This window comes from Ascidiella aspersa, chromosome 1 (assembly GCF_963924565.1).
Source record: "Ascidiella aspersa chromosome 1, kaAscAspe10.2, whole genome shotgun sequence".
NCBI classification, from domain to species: Eukaryota; Metazoa; Chordata; class Ascidiacea; order Phlebobranchia; family Ascidiidae; genus Ascidiella; species Ascidiella aspersa.
In genome coordinates, this window is record NC_139447.1 from 27,167,198 (window position 1) to 27,186,081 (window position 18,884).

The 18,884-nt window shown below is 33.4% G+C and overlaps 3 protein-coding genes across 3 annotated transcripts; 1 reads left to right on the forward strand and 2 right to left on the reverse strand.

Moving 5' to 3' along the window:
- Nucleotides 1-57: 57 nt before the first annotated feature.
- Nucleotides 58-4,770, forward strand: LOC146169190 (uncharacterized). The gene is made up of 12 exons (XM_083390158.1): nucleotides 58-213; nucleotides 307-436; nucleotides 553-673; nucleotides 738-871; nucleotides 1,609-1,762; nucleotides 1,868-2,000; nucleotides 2,404-2,576; nucleotides 2,746-2,970; nucleotides 3,043-3,124; nucleotides 3,858-3,980; nucleotides 4,431-4,634; nucleotides 4,706-4,770. The coding sequence occupies exons 1-12, from the start codon at nucleotides 162-164 to the stop codon at nucleotides 4,750-4,752; spliced, it is 1,578 nt and encodes a 525-aa protein (XP_083246284.1). The 5' UTR covers nucleotides 58-161; the 3' UTR covers nucleotides 4,753-4,770.
- A 771-nt stretch (nucleotides 4,771-5,541) lies between these two features.
- Nucleotides 5,542-7,438, reverse strand: LOC146169191 (H/ACA ribonucleoprotein complex subunit 3-like). Its single transcript, XM_083389116.1, has 2 exons — nucleotides 6,019-7,438; nucleotides 5,542-5,899 (listed from the first exon to the last, which is right to left on the reverse strand). Exon 1 carries the CDS (start codon nucleotides 7,394-7,396, stop codon nucleotides 7,196-7,198), a length of 201 nt encoding a protein of 66 aa, XP_083245242.1. The 5' UTR covers nucleotides 7,397-7,438; the 3' UTR covers nucleotides 5,542-5,899; nucleotides 6,019-7,195.
- Nucleotides 7,439-10,040: 2,602 nt separating this feature from the next.
- Nucleotides 10,041-15,608, reverse strand: LOC146169192 (dehydrogenase/reductase SDR family member 11-like). The gene is made up of 3 exons (XM_083388763.1): nucleotides 15,288-15,608; nucleotides 14,446-14,723; nucleotides 10,041-10,635 (listed from the first exon to the last, which is right to left on the reverse strand). The coding sequence occupies exons 1-3, from the start codon at nucleotides 15,603-15,605 to the stop codon at nucleotides 10,479-10,481; spliced, it is 753 nt and encodes a 250-aa protein (XP_083244889.1). The 5' UTR covers nucleotides 15,606-15,608; the 3' UTR covers nucleotides 10,041-10,478.
- Between the last annotated feature and the right edge of the window lie 3,276 nt (nucleotides 15,609-18,884).

The following is an 18,884-nucleotide window of genomic DNA, read 5'->3' on the forward strand; positions in this document are numbered from 1 at the left end:
TTACATATTTTAAACAAAATATAGAGTTGACCTTTCCGCTAAAAAAATACCATGTTAACCAGACTGTTTTCTCTATAGTATTTTTACTCACTTATGCAGAATTTTTTTATTTTTGCAAATCGTTAAATAACTTTCAAACATACTCAATTGCAACAATCTCGATGGATTTTAAAGTGCAAAGATTTTTGTCTAAAATTGCTAAACGATTTTGTGGTAAGTATTGCTTTAGATGGTTTGTGTTAATTTCATTAAATTGTTTATAAATTTTTCATCATAAATGTTTATTCCAATAGATTTGTATTGCAGGTAAAAATTATGATGTGCAGGAATTAAAAGCTATTTTCAATAAAGCTGTTGAAACAATTCCTGAAAAACAAAAGAAACTCAAGTTGAATTTAGAAAAGCACAGAGAAACACATTTTGATTTTTTTCATAAGTATGAATATATTTCTATATTTTAATATGTTCTTAGCAATAATTACTGTGTTATAGCAATAATTACTGTGTTATAGAAATGGTTACTCTTAAAATTTTGTTTATATATTCTAACAGATGTTTTCAGGAGCACAATGTCACTGCCACACTATCTTCTTCACCAAGTTCTACAATCCTGCACCGTACAAATTCATTTATTGGGGATGTGTTTGTACACCAATCATCTAGTGAAGTAGTGGTGTGTTTAATTAGTTGCACATTTTGTTTACTTGTTTATAATCCTAATATTTATACTTTTCAAGAGTGATTTGAAGAGCTATTTTGATGGTGAGCTTAACAATCTCAGTGTCACCGAAACTACAAGAAAGCTTTGCCAAATAGCAAACGCCAGTGATAAGGCAGCAATTGTTCATGCCGTGGCCAACGTATTGTACAGGTAGCACCATAAAAAATATGGAATTTGCCTATGTATGTAGGTTTAAGTCAGGGTTTCCCAAACTTTTTTTGACCACGGACCACTATTTGTAAATCTGTTTTTTCGCAGACCACAATACAAAGCAAGCATAAATAAAACCGAGTTTTATTTATTTACAAAACTAACAACGTCAATGAGACGTGTGCGATTGCTTCTTTATGCATAAATCATTGATTCTCGAAGTTATTTGTGAGAGGCAAACTCATAAGTAGGGCGATTATTTTTTGACCAAAAAAATGAAAAATTTTGACCTGAAAAATTGTCTGGACCTGTATTTTAGTCTGGACCCTGTATTTTGTCTTCATGTTGGTAAGAGCTGAAAATGCTCTTCTACACAAGAATATATTATTACGTCATAAACGAGAAATATGAGAATTTTTTTTAGTAAACAACTTTTTAACTATGTACAATGAAGGTGCAAGAAGTAAGATTTACGATACTGGATGGCAAAAGCTTTCGAAATCATTATGTTGTGTAGTTTATCTTTGAAAGGGTACTTAGTGCACAATGTATATGTGTGAAAATTTCTTGTCGTATCACCACGGACCACCTGTGCATTCGTCACGGACTACTGGTGGTCCGCGGCCCACAGTTTGGGAAACCCTGGTTTAAGTGACTTTTTAAAACATAGATCATTTTGTTTTAAACCTTTATTGTACTCACATTTACTTAAAATAAGGTGATATTTATTTCCACAGCTTCTTCTCTCGTCAAGTAGACTCAATTTTGGTAGGAAGCCTAAATTGTTGTGCTATACAAGAAGTCCATAATAGTATTTTCAAGGCTGGCTTAATCCTAAGAAGTCTGTTTGATCATTTTTCTTTATTCAATAAAAAGATTGAAGAACAATTGGTAAGTACAATTGATAATATTAAATATAATTCATTATAAATTAATGTAGGATAGGTATTGGTAAATTTTTAATGAAATATTATTTGACAACTATTTTGCCTTTAGGATACAAGCCTGCCAAAACCTTGTCACCTCATGTCAGCTTTATTTTCATGCTATATTGATTTGGGTCTTGTACTTGCAAAGCTGGACAACACGTTTGTGAATAAGCTTGTGGAGGTTGAAAGCATGTTTTTTGGTAAGTGTTTAACATTAAAATTTTATATGTTATAAACAAATATTTTCTACAGTGACCCTGGTTAGCGCCAGTCAAATAAAAAAAACAAATTTCTCATTTTTGATGAAATGCAAATTAAAGTAATAATACATTTTTATTTACGCTATTCAAAAATTATCTGATTGTTAAAACATTACCACTGGAAAAATATATTTAATTAGTTCTATAGGAAGTATAGTAGATTTGGAAGCAAGTTTTTTTTAAAAGTGCTCAAAAATATCACTGATGTGTTGTATATTTTTTATACATTTTATTTGGGAGACAAATGTTTTAAATAAGAGGTACTGTTTTTACTATACATACTTAATTATATGCAGGTTTAAACTCAATTTTTCGGAATGTATGTCCATTTTTTAATTACCAGGTGATTACCATGAATTGGTGCTGGACACATTGCTTCAGATTCAAGGCTTTAAAGCTGAGGGTGCATTTGAATTTTTAAAACCCCTTCTTGATAAGGTTTTGCTTCAGCAGAACTGGAACCAGCTTGAACTATCACCGTTAGTGTATCTCCAGTTATTGTTGGTAATTCGTTTGGTAAGTTGACCATTAACAGTTGCAGTTTGCAACATAACATTTTTTATACAATTAAAAGCTTGGTTTTTTTTGTGTTTTTTTTTCTAAAATTATTAAAAGTTAAAAAAAATTGAAATCATTATTATTAAGATTCAATCTTATATAACTTTACATTTCTATTTTTTATTAGATTAAAACTTGGTGGAATAAGCCAGGTACCGATTATCTGAAGCAATATGAAAGGGTTGCCCTGTTAATTCCAGCTCCTATTACATTTTATAAGTGGACAATGAGTCGGGCAGGTGGTGAAGACATTCTGGACACAACCCCTATTACCTGTAATTCAACTTCACAGTTTATCACAGATTTCTTAATTAAAGAATCTGATATTGAAACATTAGAGGACCTCACCGAAGTAGGTTTTAATTCTTATTAATGGCAAGTAGCCATTTAGAATTATATGGTAACTAGTTTTCTTTAATAATAGCTTTGCCATGCAAACAATGCAGAAGAGGGAGTAAATAAAAATTTCCATATGGATCATGATGTACTGCCAGAAAAATCGACAGGTTCTTGTCATAGTTAATATTTAATATAATATAAATTTGGTAAATTTTTCTGTGTGGATTATAAGCAGTATAATATTAAAGATTAAGCCTCACTGTAAGCTTCCCTATCAAATCAATTAACATAAAACGATAAATTCATAAGTTTGTATATATTTAACTAGGCTTGGTAACTTTATGTGTCACACTTGCAAACAACAACAAATTATAATCCTTGCAAATTGACTCCAGAACACCCTTTAATTTTTTTTTAAATATTTACATGTGTGGATATGGTTGAAGTCATAATGATATAGTTTGTCAAACCAATGAAACAGTTTTGTCCAACATTTAATCTGCACAACGTTCTATCCAAACTGGCAGATAACAAATAATTGGGTATTAGCTGTCTATTATCTGCTAAAAGAAAATTAACAGAAAAAATGTTAACTGAAAACTCGCAGTAGATGAGCTGAAAATTTGGCAGTAGCAGAAGAGTAGAAAACCAAGCAGTGGTCCACAACATCTTATTTTGTGTCACTTGACTGCTGTTAAATTTAATTACTGTCAAATGTTATTCTGTTTGTGTCCTATTACACTGGTTAATCAAATATAAGTGATAATCTAGGAACAGCAAACTTAAATAAATTATTAAGTTATTCTTTAAAACATTTCTTGTTAAACTATTAAATAAACTCAAAATCACAAATTTACACAAAACATGTTCACATTGTCTATAATTATTTTTTTTATTTAGATTCCTTATTTTTTGTTGACACAAATCCATCCAAGTTATTTGATGAAATAAGCGATGGAAACGAGAGTGATGAAAAAGAACATGTTCAAGAAGTAACTTCTGAATGTGATGAGCTAATCAATGGCAAGTTTCATTTGTAGGGTGTAAGATCATTTAACAAGACAACTGGATTAGTGTTACTGTAAAGCTGCAAAACTTATTTATTTTACCTCAGTATATGCAGCCTAATACCCAATATTTAAAAGGTTATTGCAACCTTTGAACTATGGTTGGTGGACTGGTAGATAGTATGTATGTCGCCATTGAAGTACACTAAACTATTTGAGTCCTGAATGTTGTGTTATATTATAAAATTCAACATACTTCGCAAGGCGTGTAAAATATTTTACCTTATCTTGTAAACCAATTCTTGTGTTTTGAAGATTATATAAAAGTTGGAGCATTTAACAAAATTAAGATTATTTTATCCTTATAAAGTTTTATTCACAGCTGCATAAAGATAAAAAAAACTTTGTACTTTTTACCATTGTTTGTTAGCTGATTTATAAAGTCTTACTAACCAATTGTTTTTAGAATATTCGGATGAGGAGATTTCCAATAACCAGCTGACAATACCTCAATCAACAAACTTCAGAAAGAGGGCAAGGTTTGAAAAAACAAATTTAAATTTATGTCCAGTTTTGGATGACATTATGGATTCACCTAAAGGTGAAAAGAAGAAAGCAAAACTGAACAAAAAACCTCACGCAAACTCTGAATCCTCCACAGGAGGTCACAGTAAGTTATAATACAATATTATGGTATGGATTTACTTTTTTGATATTTTTATCAATTGTTTTGTTTTACAGGTTATGAAACTCGTTCCAGACCCAACAAATTAAAACTAGAAAAATAAAATATTAATATGTCTGCTTTGTCTTCAAAATTATGAGTTTGTCAGCTATGCAGTGTAAATCTTCTTGAAAGAGTGTGTTTAGATTTAAGTAATACTTCTGGTTACTAATCCAGTGTTTCTCAACCTTTTTACATCAAAACAGCAGAATATTCTACTAATTCAGGTCGGACACAATTAAAAGGACTTAAAACATATACATATATATATTTCGCCAACAAAGGGAATGTCCGTATATCTGAATAACAAATGCAACAGTATAAGAGTTTGTTACATAAGTGGACACTTTAGGCCTGCCGAAATTGTGATGGTTCTTAAAACTAGCCTGATTTTAAGGATGTTGGGGCATTTTTATTTTGCCTTTTATTACATTGGATTACGTCAGCTGGCAGAGAAAACAATTGTTTTGTATTGCTGCAGCACACTGGTTTAAAAAAAACTAACAATTGTAATTTGCCATACAAATAAATGCAATCTAGCTCTAATTTGGCAGATATAATTAGTACTTGTCAAGAGTCCTGGAATAACTATCCTACTGTGGACTGTAGCAGGAAGATTATATAAATCAACTGAGCTGCATTTTGGGCATATTTCTAACTAACGTAACATTCTAACAGAAACAAGTTTTCAATCCTGCAGATTTTAGTAAGCCCCTCTTGTATAACCTGGTGTACTAAATTTCATTTTTTCTAAATAATTGGAACAACCTGATCATTTATACGCTCAGGTAGGTGTTATTCACCTATAGGTTAAAATAAGTCATAGTCAATTTTTATAAAACAATCTTGTGATTATAACAGTTTATTTATTAAGTAAAGCAATGGTATTATCCAAATTTCGAAGTAGTGGTTTTGGGTTAAAAGGAAACAGACCAGCAGAAAATAGTTTGGACACAGAAATTTTTAGTTCAATAAACAGTGACAAAATTGCAGCAACAGGATTTGTTTCCTTGTGCTTCTTTTCACATAATTCAAATAGCTTTTCCGTTGTTGTGTGCAGGTATTTGATATATCTTAAAAGATAAAACATGAATTGTGTTTCATCTGAGGTGAGCCAGTCCAGTATCACAGAACTGTCATATGCAAGTCTGACAAGTAGTTCAATAAAAACTTCATGGGGTGAGAAGAGATAACAGGTGTCCAGTTGAGGCCTAAACATTAAAATTAGTTTTGTATGAAACTTTTTTATCAAAATATGGAAATTTATTAGCATAGATCATATTTGCTTAAATACAGTTTATCAGACTTAAATCAAGAGCTGTTCTCTTACCTCGTAGACTGTTGGCAAATCGTTAGATGCAAGATCAGCATTTCAAACATGGCATCATCCTGCGCAAAATAAATGTCCAACAGTTGCTCACACAAGGCTTCCCTTTGTTTAGAAAACAAATGACGTATCAAAGTTTCCACCTTATTGATGACACAACAGCCTGCGTCTGAGCTAAAAACACATTGAAGCAAAACATTTATTAGCAGCATTGAATCTGGTTCACTCCAAGCATTTGACCCAATGCTCTTACTTCCAAAAGTATCCCCATATGGTACAGTGACATTTTCTTTAAGAAGCGCTTCACAAATTGCAGATGAAAGCTTTTTGCAGAAGTTAGATGTAGTTGTTGGGTGACAAGCTCTATGAACTTCTGGGAATGGTAGCAATGCTTTCAGCAATCGGAGATACTGACGTCTTGTTACTGTTCTAGAGCAATGTGTGCCAAAGCTACCAAGGACAGAGTGATTTGTTTCAAGAACAAGGTATTTCATAGTTGAATCTATTTTGTTGACTACCATCAAAAAATCAATGTATGACGCAAAACTTAATTCATTGTTCATTACTTCATCATGGAATTTGGCAAGCTCAAATAACAGCGTACTAATTGGGAAAACACTTTTATCAATAGGAAGTTCATTTTCTCCATTAAAAATCTCTTTCAGTAAAGTAGTAATAGTATCTACTTTAAAAAAATACTTTTCATTGATTAAGTAATCAACAAAGAGATAAACAATCTTTCTTTCCACAAATTCATCACTATTTAATTTTTTAAGTTTTAGTACCAAATTGGTAATTGTATAGTTAGCAGTTGTTCTTATGATGGTTGATTCACATGAAGCAAAGTACAGAAGACTGTTCCACAATGCAGATGATTGCAACATAGGTATCAGTTTATTGTTTGCAATACTTTCACAGACAGTTTGAATGACAGTCAAATGTGCCAGGCAAACAGAAGTAACATCCCACAAACCGGAGCTATTTTCTAAACTAGTAGCAGCAGCACAAAGTTTATCAGGAATTTTCTTTATTAAATCTTCTATGTCCAATAAAGTAGTAGACTTTCGTTTTGCAAGGCAGAACTGTTGTATTTGTTGTAAATCAATAAGTGAAAACATAGCAAAAGGCAGATAAGTGATTATTTATAACACAATAAAAGAGTTTTTAATTGTTGAATATACTACATAGGCTTCTGTGGTTGTTGGGTAAGAAGTAGTCCAAATCTCCTCTTGCACAAAATCCTTTGCCGTGAATATTTGTCGTCAGGCGAAAATCTTGCGGGGTGTGCGGATTGCGTTGGTGTTTTACCGTTAATCGGGTTTATCTTTTTCAAGGTGTAAATTCGCTTGCCGCTATCGTCGATATAATACTGCAGAAACATCTTACAAGCAAGAGTAAGGTACACTACTTGTGACCACAGCTATAATCTGTTAATGTAAAACAAGGTTAATAATTTATGTAATCCAATACGATTTGCAAACACAACGCCTTTAAACGTTAAACACGCTTTTCTGTTCTTAACTTCCAAATTCCAGTAGAAAAACACATGGTTACATAAAAATCATACATCAATTTATTCATTGGCTCCACCTTACGGAAATAAACCATTTATAACAAGGCTCTAAACCAGGGGTCCGCAAATAAGGGGTCGCGACCCCAGTTTGGGTCGCGAAAGCTGCCTATATGTAAGTTTTTTAATTGTTTCCAATAGTACACTGAACTATATACAAGAGAGTGGTCTTACTTTGAGCGCGACTACAATTGTCACGCGAAATATATATATTAGGCCCCGTAAAATGTCGTGAGACCTTCGTTCGATCCAGGTAATGGGAAAGAGCGCTTGCAATCCAATACTTTTTTGGCCATTACCACATCAAACTGACCTGCTTACCGCAATCTGGGTTTACTTCCTAGTATGTGTTTTTGAAAAAACTTTCTTTCACAACTTTTTTTGGGGTTTCTGTAACCGAAGCGTCGTGACCACGTTGTTCTCTTAAAATTTTAATATGCAAATTTAAATCCTATAAATACATTTTGCTTAACGCGATATGTAATGAGCATTATTGTCTCTATTAATATTAACATTTTTGCTTACATTAATGCTTAACCAGGTTATGCATTTTTACACGAACTTTAACGATATAAACAAGCTATTATAAGACGCTTTACGCGAATCTTTATGTTTGCGGAAATATATTTTTTTTTGTCGTCAAGCGTCGTCCATCCTCTTAAATGAAAAGTTTTGCCAATCTAGTTGCGTTTGGGGCATTGAGTTAGGCTGGATAAAGCGGGGTATTTAACCTTCTTGTGGCAAAATATCGCGTTTTGGTTTAAATTTGTTACATCATGTCCTAAAACAGAGGTCGGCAATATACCGCCCGCAGGCTGGATTCGAGTGAAAATCATCTGGCCCGCAAATCTTTTACAAACTGTACACAAGGCCATGCTCAATATTTTTAACTGTTTTAACTATACGGCCCGCGCGTATCTTATTTGACTTGGAATTATATTTGCGTTTTGATGGAGTCTTCTTAAATCAAAGGTGACGTGCACATGACACCTATAAGTAGAACATTTTTCGTAGCATGAAACCCTCTAAAATCCATTTTTATCCAAATTAATTCGCTGATGTTTATTTTTTTATGATAAACATAAACAAAAAGTGTCGTAACTTATAGGTAACAGCGTGCGTAAAAAACTCCCGACATGTTGCGCTTTAAAAGAATATTTCCAGCCTAAATGCGCCGTGCGTTTCCTGCAACTATCAGCAATAGAAGTTTCGCTATTTTAGTGTATTTGAATGCATTTATTTAGCTTCATGCAAGTCTACTGCGTCTTTTTACCAGAAATTATAACATGGAGAGTTTATCGGTCCTATTTAAATTACACCAGGCAAAAACTGAAAAAAGTGTTTTTACTACACCTTTTCATTGTGATGACTAATGATAGATATCTCCATATAGACTGAAATTTTAAACCAAACAAACACTCTACCGTACTAACTTTAATAAAATCCTGTGATTCGTTATAAATGCAAGTTCTGTGAAATTATCTATTCTATACGTTCACTACTCTACCGTGAGTTTAAGCAAGATTCGTTACTGTACATGTTTTGTGCTCAATCAGCCAAGTCTCTTTCTATAAGGTAAAAGTTTTTTTAACTTCACGCGAATTTACCTTAAGCTACATAATTACTCGTAAATTTCGTCGTCAATTAATCACGCAGTAGTAGGCTGTATGTGAAACGTTTTTTTAGTTATTTATGAGCTTTATGAGTAGGGAATTGACCTCACACTAACACGGTGGTTCTCAACAGCGAGGGAATTCACTCCTAGGGGAGAATTTCAAATTTCGCCAAAACACACCTAGTTCAGGCGAAACATAATGATACAAGTTATGAGCAGTGTCCACTTCACAATCTGAGCAGTGCAGGCCCCTCTCTCAAGCGAGACAATATTATTACGTCACAATATGCTGTGTGTCCCGTTTTTTACGACTCTTCCATATTTTTTCTTCATTAAAATATCATTCAATCAAGACGATTACTAATAATTTGGTACTACTGTAATATAGCGGCAGAAAAGCTGTAGATTTTAAGAGGTAGTTTTCTTACGAGAAGATTGAGTTGAATAGCGGTTCAAGGGTCCACGGAGGTAAAAAGGTTGAACCACTGCACTACCATTTAGCCACAGGTCTATCAAAACGTTAATCCGCCCTGCCTATAGCCGCAAATGATAATATGTTCAGCCCAGAACACAATGACGAACTGTTTAGTGTGCTTTGCAAAATGTTCTACGTTGTTTCTGTGAAGTTATATAGCACTTTCCTCGATGACCCTCCCCATTCCCCAATTATAAGTTGTTTTTCCGGATTTGGGCGATTGATTAGAGACGCCATCCTTAAATGCGTCTGTACATTATCTTAGTTGCACATAGACCTGGTACAGGAGGTTTATAAAATTAAAAAAAACTACTTGTTTTTTTGACTTCACGTATTTACATTATTTTATGCAGTAAAAATTTGACTACTAAGTACGAAATTTAATAGCTTGAGAAGCGCACAAACCACGAGAATAAATTATGTTGTGATAAATATACAAAATATGGAAGATGAACGATATCATAATAAAATGTGAACACGAATCAAAGTAATTTCTAGTCAATTGCATTGGTAATTTATATCATTGGAAAATGAATTAATAAAAAGCAACTAATCAATAAGTAGGCCTATAGTGTTATGCAACGATGACACAATCGTTCAGCGATTTTAAATAAATAATTATAAATTATAAATTCATGGCATCAAATTTATTTAGAAAACATATTAAATGTTTACATATTTGTTTTAAAGTACGAAAAACGTGCTACATTCATTTGAACTTTGAATAGTAACAGTGATGGATTTGAAAAATTGACAACAGCATAAATGATCAAAAAAGAAAACAAATTGGTATCTCATTATTTTTAGGTGTCTTGTTCTGTAGGCCTGATCATAATTTCATTTACAGCCATGTGCGGAGGAGTTTGAAGGGCAAATATAACAGCATCCGCAATGTCATCACCCTGTAAACAATTCATACTGGAGTAGGCCTTTTTTGAGCGCTCATCATCATTGTTCAGTCTATAAAATAAATAGTTTAGTTTTAATCAGAAGATTAGGTACTAAACAAAATTTATTATTAAATTTTTGCGTATTTTTCTTCCGCACTATATTAAATCAGCTAATAGCATTGCAGACCACAGTTATAGTTTGTCCATAGTCCGTTTGACCACACGGCGAAAAATAAAAAAAATTGCAACTTTTCAGGTAACTCCAGAACTTATTCACACATAACTAGAAACTAAACACTTTGGATAACTTTGTTACTTGGCTTGGAGTTACAAAGTCTAGGGCAACATTACGCAATTACCTACATAAGACCGTCCATCAGCCGGCTGATATGGGTAAATGTAACAAAATTTCAGTAACTTTAAAAAAACAAATGAGTGATAATAACCGAGAATTATGCATATTAAAAACTTGAAGCCAAATAATTCTGAGTAACCAGGTTCAAAGTATTTAGAATGATCAAAATATCACTAAATAGGTGGTTGGAATATTAGAAAAAGAGCCAAAAGGAGTGACATCCACGCATTATAAGTGCAGTAATAAACACCATTTTAATTTTAATAAGCATTTTACTGTTATCCAACAAGTCTCTTAAAATAGCTATTTCAATAGTTGCAAACACTTCCCAGGGTTGGCCTTAAGCACTCGCCCGCTCGCCAATGCGAGTCAAATCGCTCCTGGCGAGTGGCTTTGGCAAGAAATGTAATTAGTTGGTTTAGGACAACTTGTGTTAAGCACCACTGATAAGCGAAATATTACTTAGCGCCAGTTATTTTCTTATTATTTCCTAAACGCTAAGGCGCAAATACATTCAATACTACACAATTAGTAAGGTTAATGGAGGTCATGTTCGAATCCCGTAATAAAGACCCTTTGTTCAGTTTAAAAAAATCGTTTACCGGCAAACAATCAAAGACGTCATTGCAGCAGTGATAAATAGTTATGAGATTTATTGTTTAGCTTAAACGTTGTTAATTTTTAAATGTTTAACCCAGCCGTTGACGTCTTTGGAAAAGTTTATTGGACTTGCGATGTACCCAACGATAAGAATTTTGCTTTTCTGTATTTATTTAATTGTTTGTATAAGAACATTATAGGCAATTTCTGCAGTTTTTGGACACAGTAAATTCGAATACAAATGTCTTATAAAAATATTTGTAAGCAGTGTTTTTAAGATATTTTAAGTGAGCGAAATGGCCCACTGAACACTACGGTATTTTAAAGTATGACCTAATGTGTAACTACAGCTTATTAGTCTACGTAATTATGTTGTTACGATTTCTAAAAGCTCATAGCGGTCAACCAAGACAAAATTATTTGCTGTTCAACCAGTAACTATATAGTGCTAGGCGAAATGTGGCGTTTTGTTTGCAGCGCGAAGCAACCTGTGGTGAAATTCCTTCCAAGCACAGAAAGAACAGAATACGAAAAAAGAGAGCGCGAGGCTTTTTAAAAAATGAAAAACAGGCAGGCCGTGGCTACTAAATTGTCAGTGTTATATTTTCACTTAAAGATTGTAAAAATATATTTCAGCTAAAAAACATTGTTTTAAGCGTAAATTTCTTTATGGGTCAATAATTTGGTCATTCATGCATGGAAATAAACGACAAGACTTTTATAAAAACTAATGTTTACGTATAGAAACTGTAAGACAGAATAACATTAACCAAAGTAATGACCGCGCTAGGACGGAAATTTGCAGACGGCGTGCCAACAAATTTGGTGAGCGTTATTTCGTCCGGGCGAGTGCTTATTGATAGCCGCTCGCCAGGCTGGCAAGTGTCAATCTTTGCTTAGGAACAACCCTGCTTCCTGAGGCAAACCTTAAAAACTCTGGGTATAATTGGGTAATTCCATGTCAAGGTAACCAACTTATTTAACCCATATTTTTTTAACCTGATTACAATAAACTTTGTTTCACCAAAATTGTTTAAAAAGGGTTAAAAAGTTATACTGTTTTAAAATTTTGGGTATTTTGTGCTTGGTGAACCATGAGATCCATTGATTTTTAGTTATGCAAACTTTAATCTAGCATAACTTTTTATTATGTAGGATTTTAAAGATAATTATAATTTAATGTTTCAGTTGTTTCAGACATAAGGTCAAAGGTCAAGTAGAGTTTAAACTCTTTTGTATTTTAAAAATCAGGGAAGTGGAACCCAATTTTGATGCAAAATATCTCAACAACAATGACTTTAATGTTTTTGCAGAAGTTGTCTACGGAGAGCTTATTCCAAGTACTTTCATTTAAACCAGGTTTCATTGGTCTCAACACAAGGTCTGAATTACATAATTTTTTCAAAATACAAACTGTGTTTGGTTTTCTAAATGTACTTTTAAATATATATTATGACAATTTTCTGATCTCTAAAAAAATTGTACTGGGGGCCGTGAGATAAATAAAGACTGCCAATGCGGCCGTCAACAGCTAAGGTTGGGCACCCCTGGTGTAAGGTATACAACTTGGTAGCTAAAGTAGGCCTATTAGTCTTTATTTGCCTCTCGGTATTTTGTACTAATCCTGTTTGACTTTTTGCTGGCATGTTTCAGTGCGTTTAGTTTATTAAATGTGTTTCATAGTGTTTTTGCCTAAAAGTTAAAATGCTTGTCTATTTACACTAGTTCTTCTTCTATACGTGAAATTTGTTACACCCTGTCACAAATTCGCTGAATGTAGTTAAACTTCATTCAAGTCACTTATTTTATGGCATGATTTTTCAACATCATATTTTATAGTGATAATTCCTCCTCCCAATCAAGCATCTTAAATCCATTCCAGGTTTGTTGTAACATAAGGGCGTTTAAAAAACCGGTCAAGCCAAAGGAGGCGCAACTACAAAAATGTTTGGGAAACACCGATTTAAAGTTATATGGAAAGTTTATTCCAAACACTTTTTTTACACATGGGTAAATGAAGTGTATTATTTCATGTTTTTTTAAATATTTCAGATTTATTACCAAAAGTTCAAAGCTTCTGTAGTTTTGTAAAAGTCATAAATTAACTATCATAAAAGAATGTAGGCATATTCTATTTGCTGAACTAACTAAAATAGATAAATTGTTGCTATTGATAACGCTTTTTATTTAATGAAGTATGCATCAAAAAAAGCTGCTATCATTTAAATCACATAAAAGAAATATTATGGCTAAATTACAAACTATACAACTTGATTTAAAAAAAAAAAATAAAAAAAATAATTTTCAGCTCATCCCTGGATAGAATATTTGTAGTCATTGCAAAGCAAAGCTAAATTTAAATTGTAAGGAAAATAAAACATTTTCATCAGAATCATTTGTACATTGTAGTATCAAAAAGTTGGAATAACTTTTCTTGTAATGTTTTCTAGTAGCTTATCATTTACTCACTTGTTCACAAGTCTATCATCGCATTTCAACAACATCAGACACTTGTGCAACCATTATTATTAAGCAAAATATGTGTTTTGTTGACCGTTTTATGGAAATATAACAGCCCGAAGGTGTCGTACTATAGCATGATACAACTTGTAAACTTTTTTTTATAAAATATTTTATGTAAAAAAAATTTTGTTCGCACGCCAAAAAGCCAATATATTAACTTGCATGTTTGGCCACAAGTTCACTTTGAAAGAGCGGGTGTTTATAAGTTAAGTTGTTTCCCTTTAATTTAATGGGTTTTGCGCCCATCAAAAGTTTTATAGTGGCAATGCGGCCCATTATGCTAAAGCTTGGTCATCCCTGCTTTAAAGTTTAAACCAGTAACTACTACACAATTAAATTTATATATATTATTATATGTAAATACAGTATAGACACACATTAAGCAAACAAAATCATAAAAACCTGAATGCAAACTGAGTTTCAACCAGTCCTGGAGAAATGGAAGTCGTTCGAATGTGGCTTTTTTCCTCGTGCAGTTCCCTTCTTAAACCTTCAGTTAGTGCGGTCACAGCAAATTTTGTGCCACAATAAAGTGAAAGACTGCTTGATCTATGACCTGACATGCTATTTATATTGATTACATGGCCATCATTTACTCCAGATTCTTTCATTAACTTGACAGATTCTCGAATGCCAATGCAAAGGGCTATCACATTTATGTCAAACATGTTCCTCCAATCCTACATAAAGCAAATAACAGAAGTTTAGTGATTTAATTTTAGGTTTCACATGATATCAATGTTGGTGCAAATTTACTTCATTCACATTTTTTATGTTACAATTTGGTTGCCTTAACTTTCAATTCCTGGCCTTGTCCAATACCCAGTAGTTTAAGTTAACTACTTTGTCCACGAGGCCTGGAAGTTAATATTTGTTTAAATTTGAAATATATTGCCAAAATTTGTATTAATCCTCATGATTGGAAACTTTTGATATTGCATGGGGGTGGGGGAGATGCTTAAGCAGCTTAAAACTGCATGTTTGTAACCGTTACTGCTAAAATTTGTAAAGCTAAATGAAGTTCATTGAAAATTTTCAAAAACAATGTGCAGCTGGACCACACCTAAAAATACAAATGCCCAGGGAATTTATCAGGCCAAACTTAACAATCTGATTAATCTGACATACTAAAAGTTTCATTAGTCTTGTGACTACACACTTGAAAATATTTTTACCAGGTTAGAAACCATGTATGTAGATGTGGATGACATTTACATCATTTAGTTATAAAACTAGTTTCATACCTCAGTTTTTCCGGATAGCAATGATGCACGGTGTGCTAATCCTGCATTATTCACACAAACATGAAGGGTTCCAAATTTTTCTCTGATAAATGCAAACATTGCAATTATCTCTTCCTCATGTTTCAAATCGCACTGATAAGCAAACATTTTTCCTGGACCATTTTTATTGCACTGAAGAGCATTCTCTTTTAATTTCTCTAAATCCCTTGCGCATCCAACCACCTGCATTCCATGTTGAACAAGCTTTTGCACAATAGACTTGCCAATTCCAACTGATGCACCAGTGACGAGAGCTACTTTACCAGACCACCTATTCATTTTAAAGCTAAAATACACATAGCACAATGTTACAAGCAATATTGAATTGAAGAGAAGATTTTCAAACCAGGTATTCAAGTGTGGAATCATTGAAAGGTATGATTAATGTCTACATAATTTTTTTTGTCATGGCATGGTAGTTTGTCTATGTTGTATTTTACAGCCAATTTTATTAGTTTTTACTATTTATGAAATGTTGACCAGGCTTAGTATAGTAGCAAAATATGTTATGTTTTTTTGAAAAGTGAACATAAACATGCTTGTTTTGTCATTCCATAAGTTGTTAGTGCGCTAGCTTGTGGTCTATTACACTTTGTCCAAGAACAAAAAGTAAAAATTGAGTCCATGAAAACATGCAAATGCCGCTTGCAACCAATAAGAGCTTTGTGGATCTGCATAAAAGTTATATTCTTTTTGGATTAGTGGAAAATAATGATATTACAATGATAATAATGGAAATAGGTTGTATGTGATATTTCACAATCTCTGTAGACGCTGGGTAAAAAAATTGATCCCAATGCAAATTAAGAGATTTAATAAAGATAGGAGATAACTGGATGTATGCATTTTTACCCAGTGACAAACTTTGCTCAAATGTCTTATCCCAATTTAAGTTTCTAGCGGGTACAACATAAAGAAGACTTTTCAAACTTTCTCTGCTCTCAACTCCAAAGTTTTATCGGTTGCCATTCAAAAAAGCAATGGAAAAGTAATTTTCAGGACTCAAAAGTGATCGCACAATTTGCACTTGCGTTGCATGCATGGATTAGTGAACATTCAATAGTGCCCATTGGTCATATAATGTTCATAATGCACCACACATTGCACATTGTGCAGTAAGAACAAATAGTAACCCAATGGTCAAATACCTTTCTAAGATGTTTTTAGGTGAAAATTATGGCCATTGTATTTTATAAAGTGGGAATTTAATAGTTATTTACAAGGATCTCAGCCTGTAAGAAAAGGTTCTTCCTGGGTGCAGTGTCCCTGTTAACTTTTTGATAGGAAAGTAAACTGCCAACCAGCCTGAAAACATGGCCATGTGTAACATGGACTTCAATACAGAACAAATATAAACCCTTTGAAAGAGAAGTGCGCATCATTATAAACCTAAAACAATGGGAGGTTTTTGAATGCTTTGTCAGCCATGTGTCCTTACTGGAGCATAAACACAGCACTTTAACAGCTTAGGTTTGACGCTAATTATAGGAATGGTCCCTAAAGGTACGAACCTATACCAACTAATAAGAGGTATTTCTGTCATGATTTGCAATCTAATCCAGCATTTTCTTCCTCAAAGGTTAAATTCATTAAAAATAGAGGGCTAACAACCCAAGGTAATTAAACTTCTAAATGCTAAAAGCAGGGCTGCGGAGTTGGAGTCGGGACTCAACGCAGTCAGTTAATTTGCTAGAGACGGACTCAGGACTTGAGCAAGACTTATCCCACCAAATTTTAAAACTGATAAGATATTTCAAAACAGATAAAAATCGAATTTATAAAAAAGATAAAAGACCAAATTTCAAAACGGATAAAATTGTAAATGCGGAAGCGGATTACCATATTGGGGAACATTTTTCCAGTGTATTGTGGGACGATAAATTATATGACGGCCCTATATGAGTTCATTGCTGAACATACAGTTTAATAAAACTGTTTTAAATACAGGCTGAGTCAGCCAATTCAGGACTCGAATCGCACATGCCGAATTGAGAAATATTTACATGATTAAATTAGCAGCTGTGCTACTGTTAAAATTTAATTTGGCGCTGGTCTAGAATCCTACCACAACGAAACACCATTTGGGTTAGGGTACAGGTTAGCGTTTGGGTTAAGGTTGGTCAAGTATTATTATTAAATTAGGAATATAATATTACTTGACCCACCCACACCCAAACGCTAACCCGCATCCTAACTCAAATTTTGTGCGTTGATTTTAGAACTGTGGTAGGATTCTAGACCAGCGCCTTTAATTTCTACTAAATACGCTTTTTAAAACTAAAGACAACTAATTAAACAAGATAAAAGGGAATAAGTAGATAAAAACTGGCTTGTTTGAAATAGATCATTAGACTATGTTTAAGTAGGGTATTTACCAGTGGTAACACCATATCGTCATTTCAGAGAAATATATTTTAATTTTTTGTAGGTGTTTTAATGCCGTTACCATAACATTACTAATAACGGTGTAAAAACTAAATCGAAATACATTCTTCACATAGTTTCAATATCACAGAAAAACATTACTGGGAACTTAAATAGTAATTTATTAAATTATCTCTGGTTTCTAGCAAATTATTTTTTTATTGACCGATTATACACAAATTTCTTTTAAATATATTTTTAAAATCGGACTTTACAAATTCTAACATCACTGAAGAATATGTTAATTGTTAACATTCGCAAAATCAGCCGTTTTATAGCGAAAAACTTTCCAAAAGGTAATGTAGGGTGAAAACTTAGTTAAACTTAATCGCTTCAGCGAAAATGTAAGACACAAACAAAAATTTAAAGATGACGTCACAAAGTTACATCATAAAAGTTTGTTCTTGGTCCACACTAGACGCGTTTTGCTTCTGGCGTTAGCGTTTGGGACTAGCGTCTGCACCGTCCAATTAACGGCAAATTTCTTACCTTCTAACCAAAAGCGCCAAAGTTGAAATATTTCAACTTTCCGCATCCAAAAGCGTCTTTTAAAAATCGTTTTAGGTTAACGCCAGACGCATCTAGTGTGAACCAACCTCAACTAAAACAATTACGCTAGTAGTGCAAAAATGTGCAATTGACTTCTTAGTTAAATATAATATACAAGGAGATGGAGGGATGGCCTGCTAAAAATATATGTTTTAGCAAAAAGGGAACACTTTTTATTCGTACGGCGTACCTACAAATTTATCTTACGCGAATGCCGTTACGGCAGAAATTCTTTTGCGAGAGCGCTGTTCTGGACCGTTTCGTATTTTACCACTACTTTTCTCACCAATAATTAATTTCAATTCGCTATATTACGTATTTAAACTGCCCTGAACAATACAATAAGGCTGGGGGGGCACCGTAAAGGGCTGGGGAGCCACCGTAAAATAGCATTAGCTCCGGCTCCAGCTCCGGAACCATCGGGCAATTATTAAATGGCTCCGGCTCCAGCTCTGGAGTCGTAAAACTCAATCCTTTGGCTCCGGCTCCAGCTCCGGAGTAGTAAAACTCATATCCTTTGGCTCCGGCTCCAGCTCCGGAGCCATCAAACACACACCCAATGACTCCGGCTCCAGCTCGGGTGCC

Excerpts from the sequence above, each read along its gene's own strand:
- LOC146169190 (XM_083390158.1), top strand. The coding sequence starts at position 162 with ATGGATTTTAAAGTGCAAAGATTTTTGTCTAAAATTGCTAAACGATTT. Across the intron at positions 437-552 it reads CATTTTGATTTTTTTCATAA|ATGTTTTCAGGAGCACAATG; the intron begins GTATGAATATAT and ends ATATTCTAACAG. Across the intron at positions 3,125-3,857 it reads ACTGCCAGAAAAATCGACAG|ATTCCTTATTTTTTGTTGAC; the intron begins GTTCTTGTCATA and ends TTTTTTATTTAG.
- LOC146169191 (XM_083389116.1), bottom strand. The coding sequence starts at position 7,396 with ATGTTTCTGCAGTATTATATCGACGATAGCGGCAAGCGAATTTACACC.
- LOC146169192 (XM_083388763.1), bottom strand. The coding sequence starts at position 15,605 with ATGAATAGGTGGTCTGGTAAAGTAGCTCTCGTCACTGGTGCATCAGTT. Across the intron at positions 14,724-15,287 it reads TGCTATCCGGAAAAACTGAG|GATTGGAGGAACATGTTTGA; the intron begins GTATGAAACTAG and ends TGCTTTATGTAG. Across the intron at positions 10,636-14,445 it reads GAAACTCAGTTTGCATTCAG|ACTGAACAATGATGATGAGC; the intron begins GTTTTTATGATT and ends TTTATTTTATAG.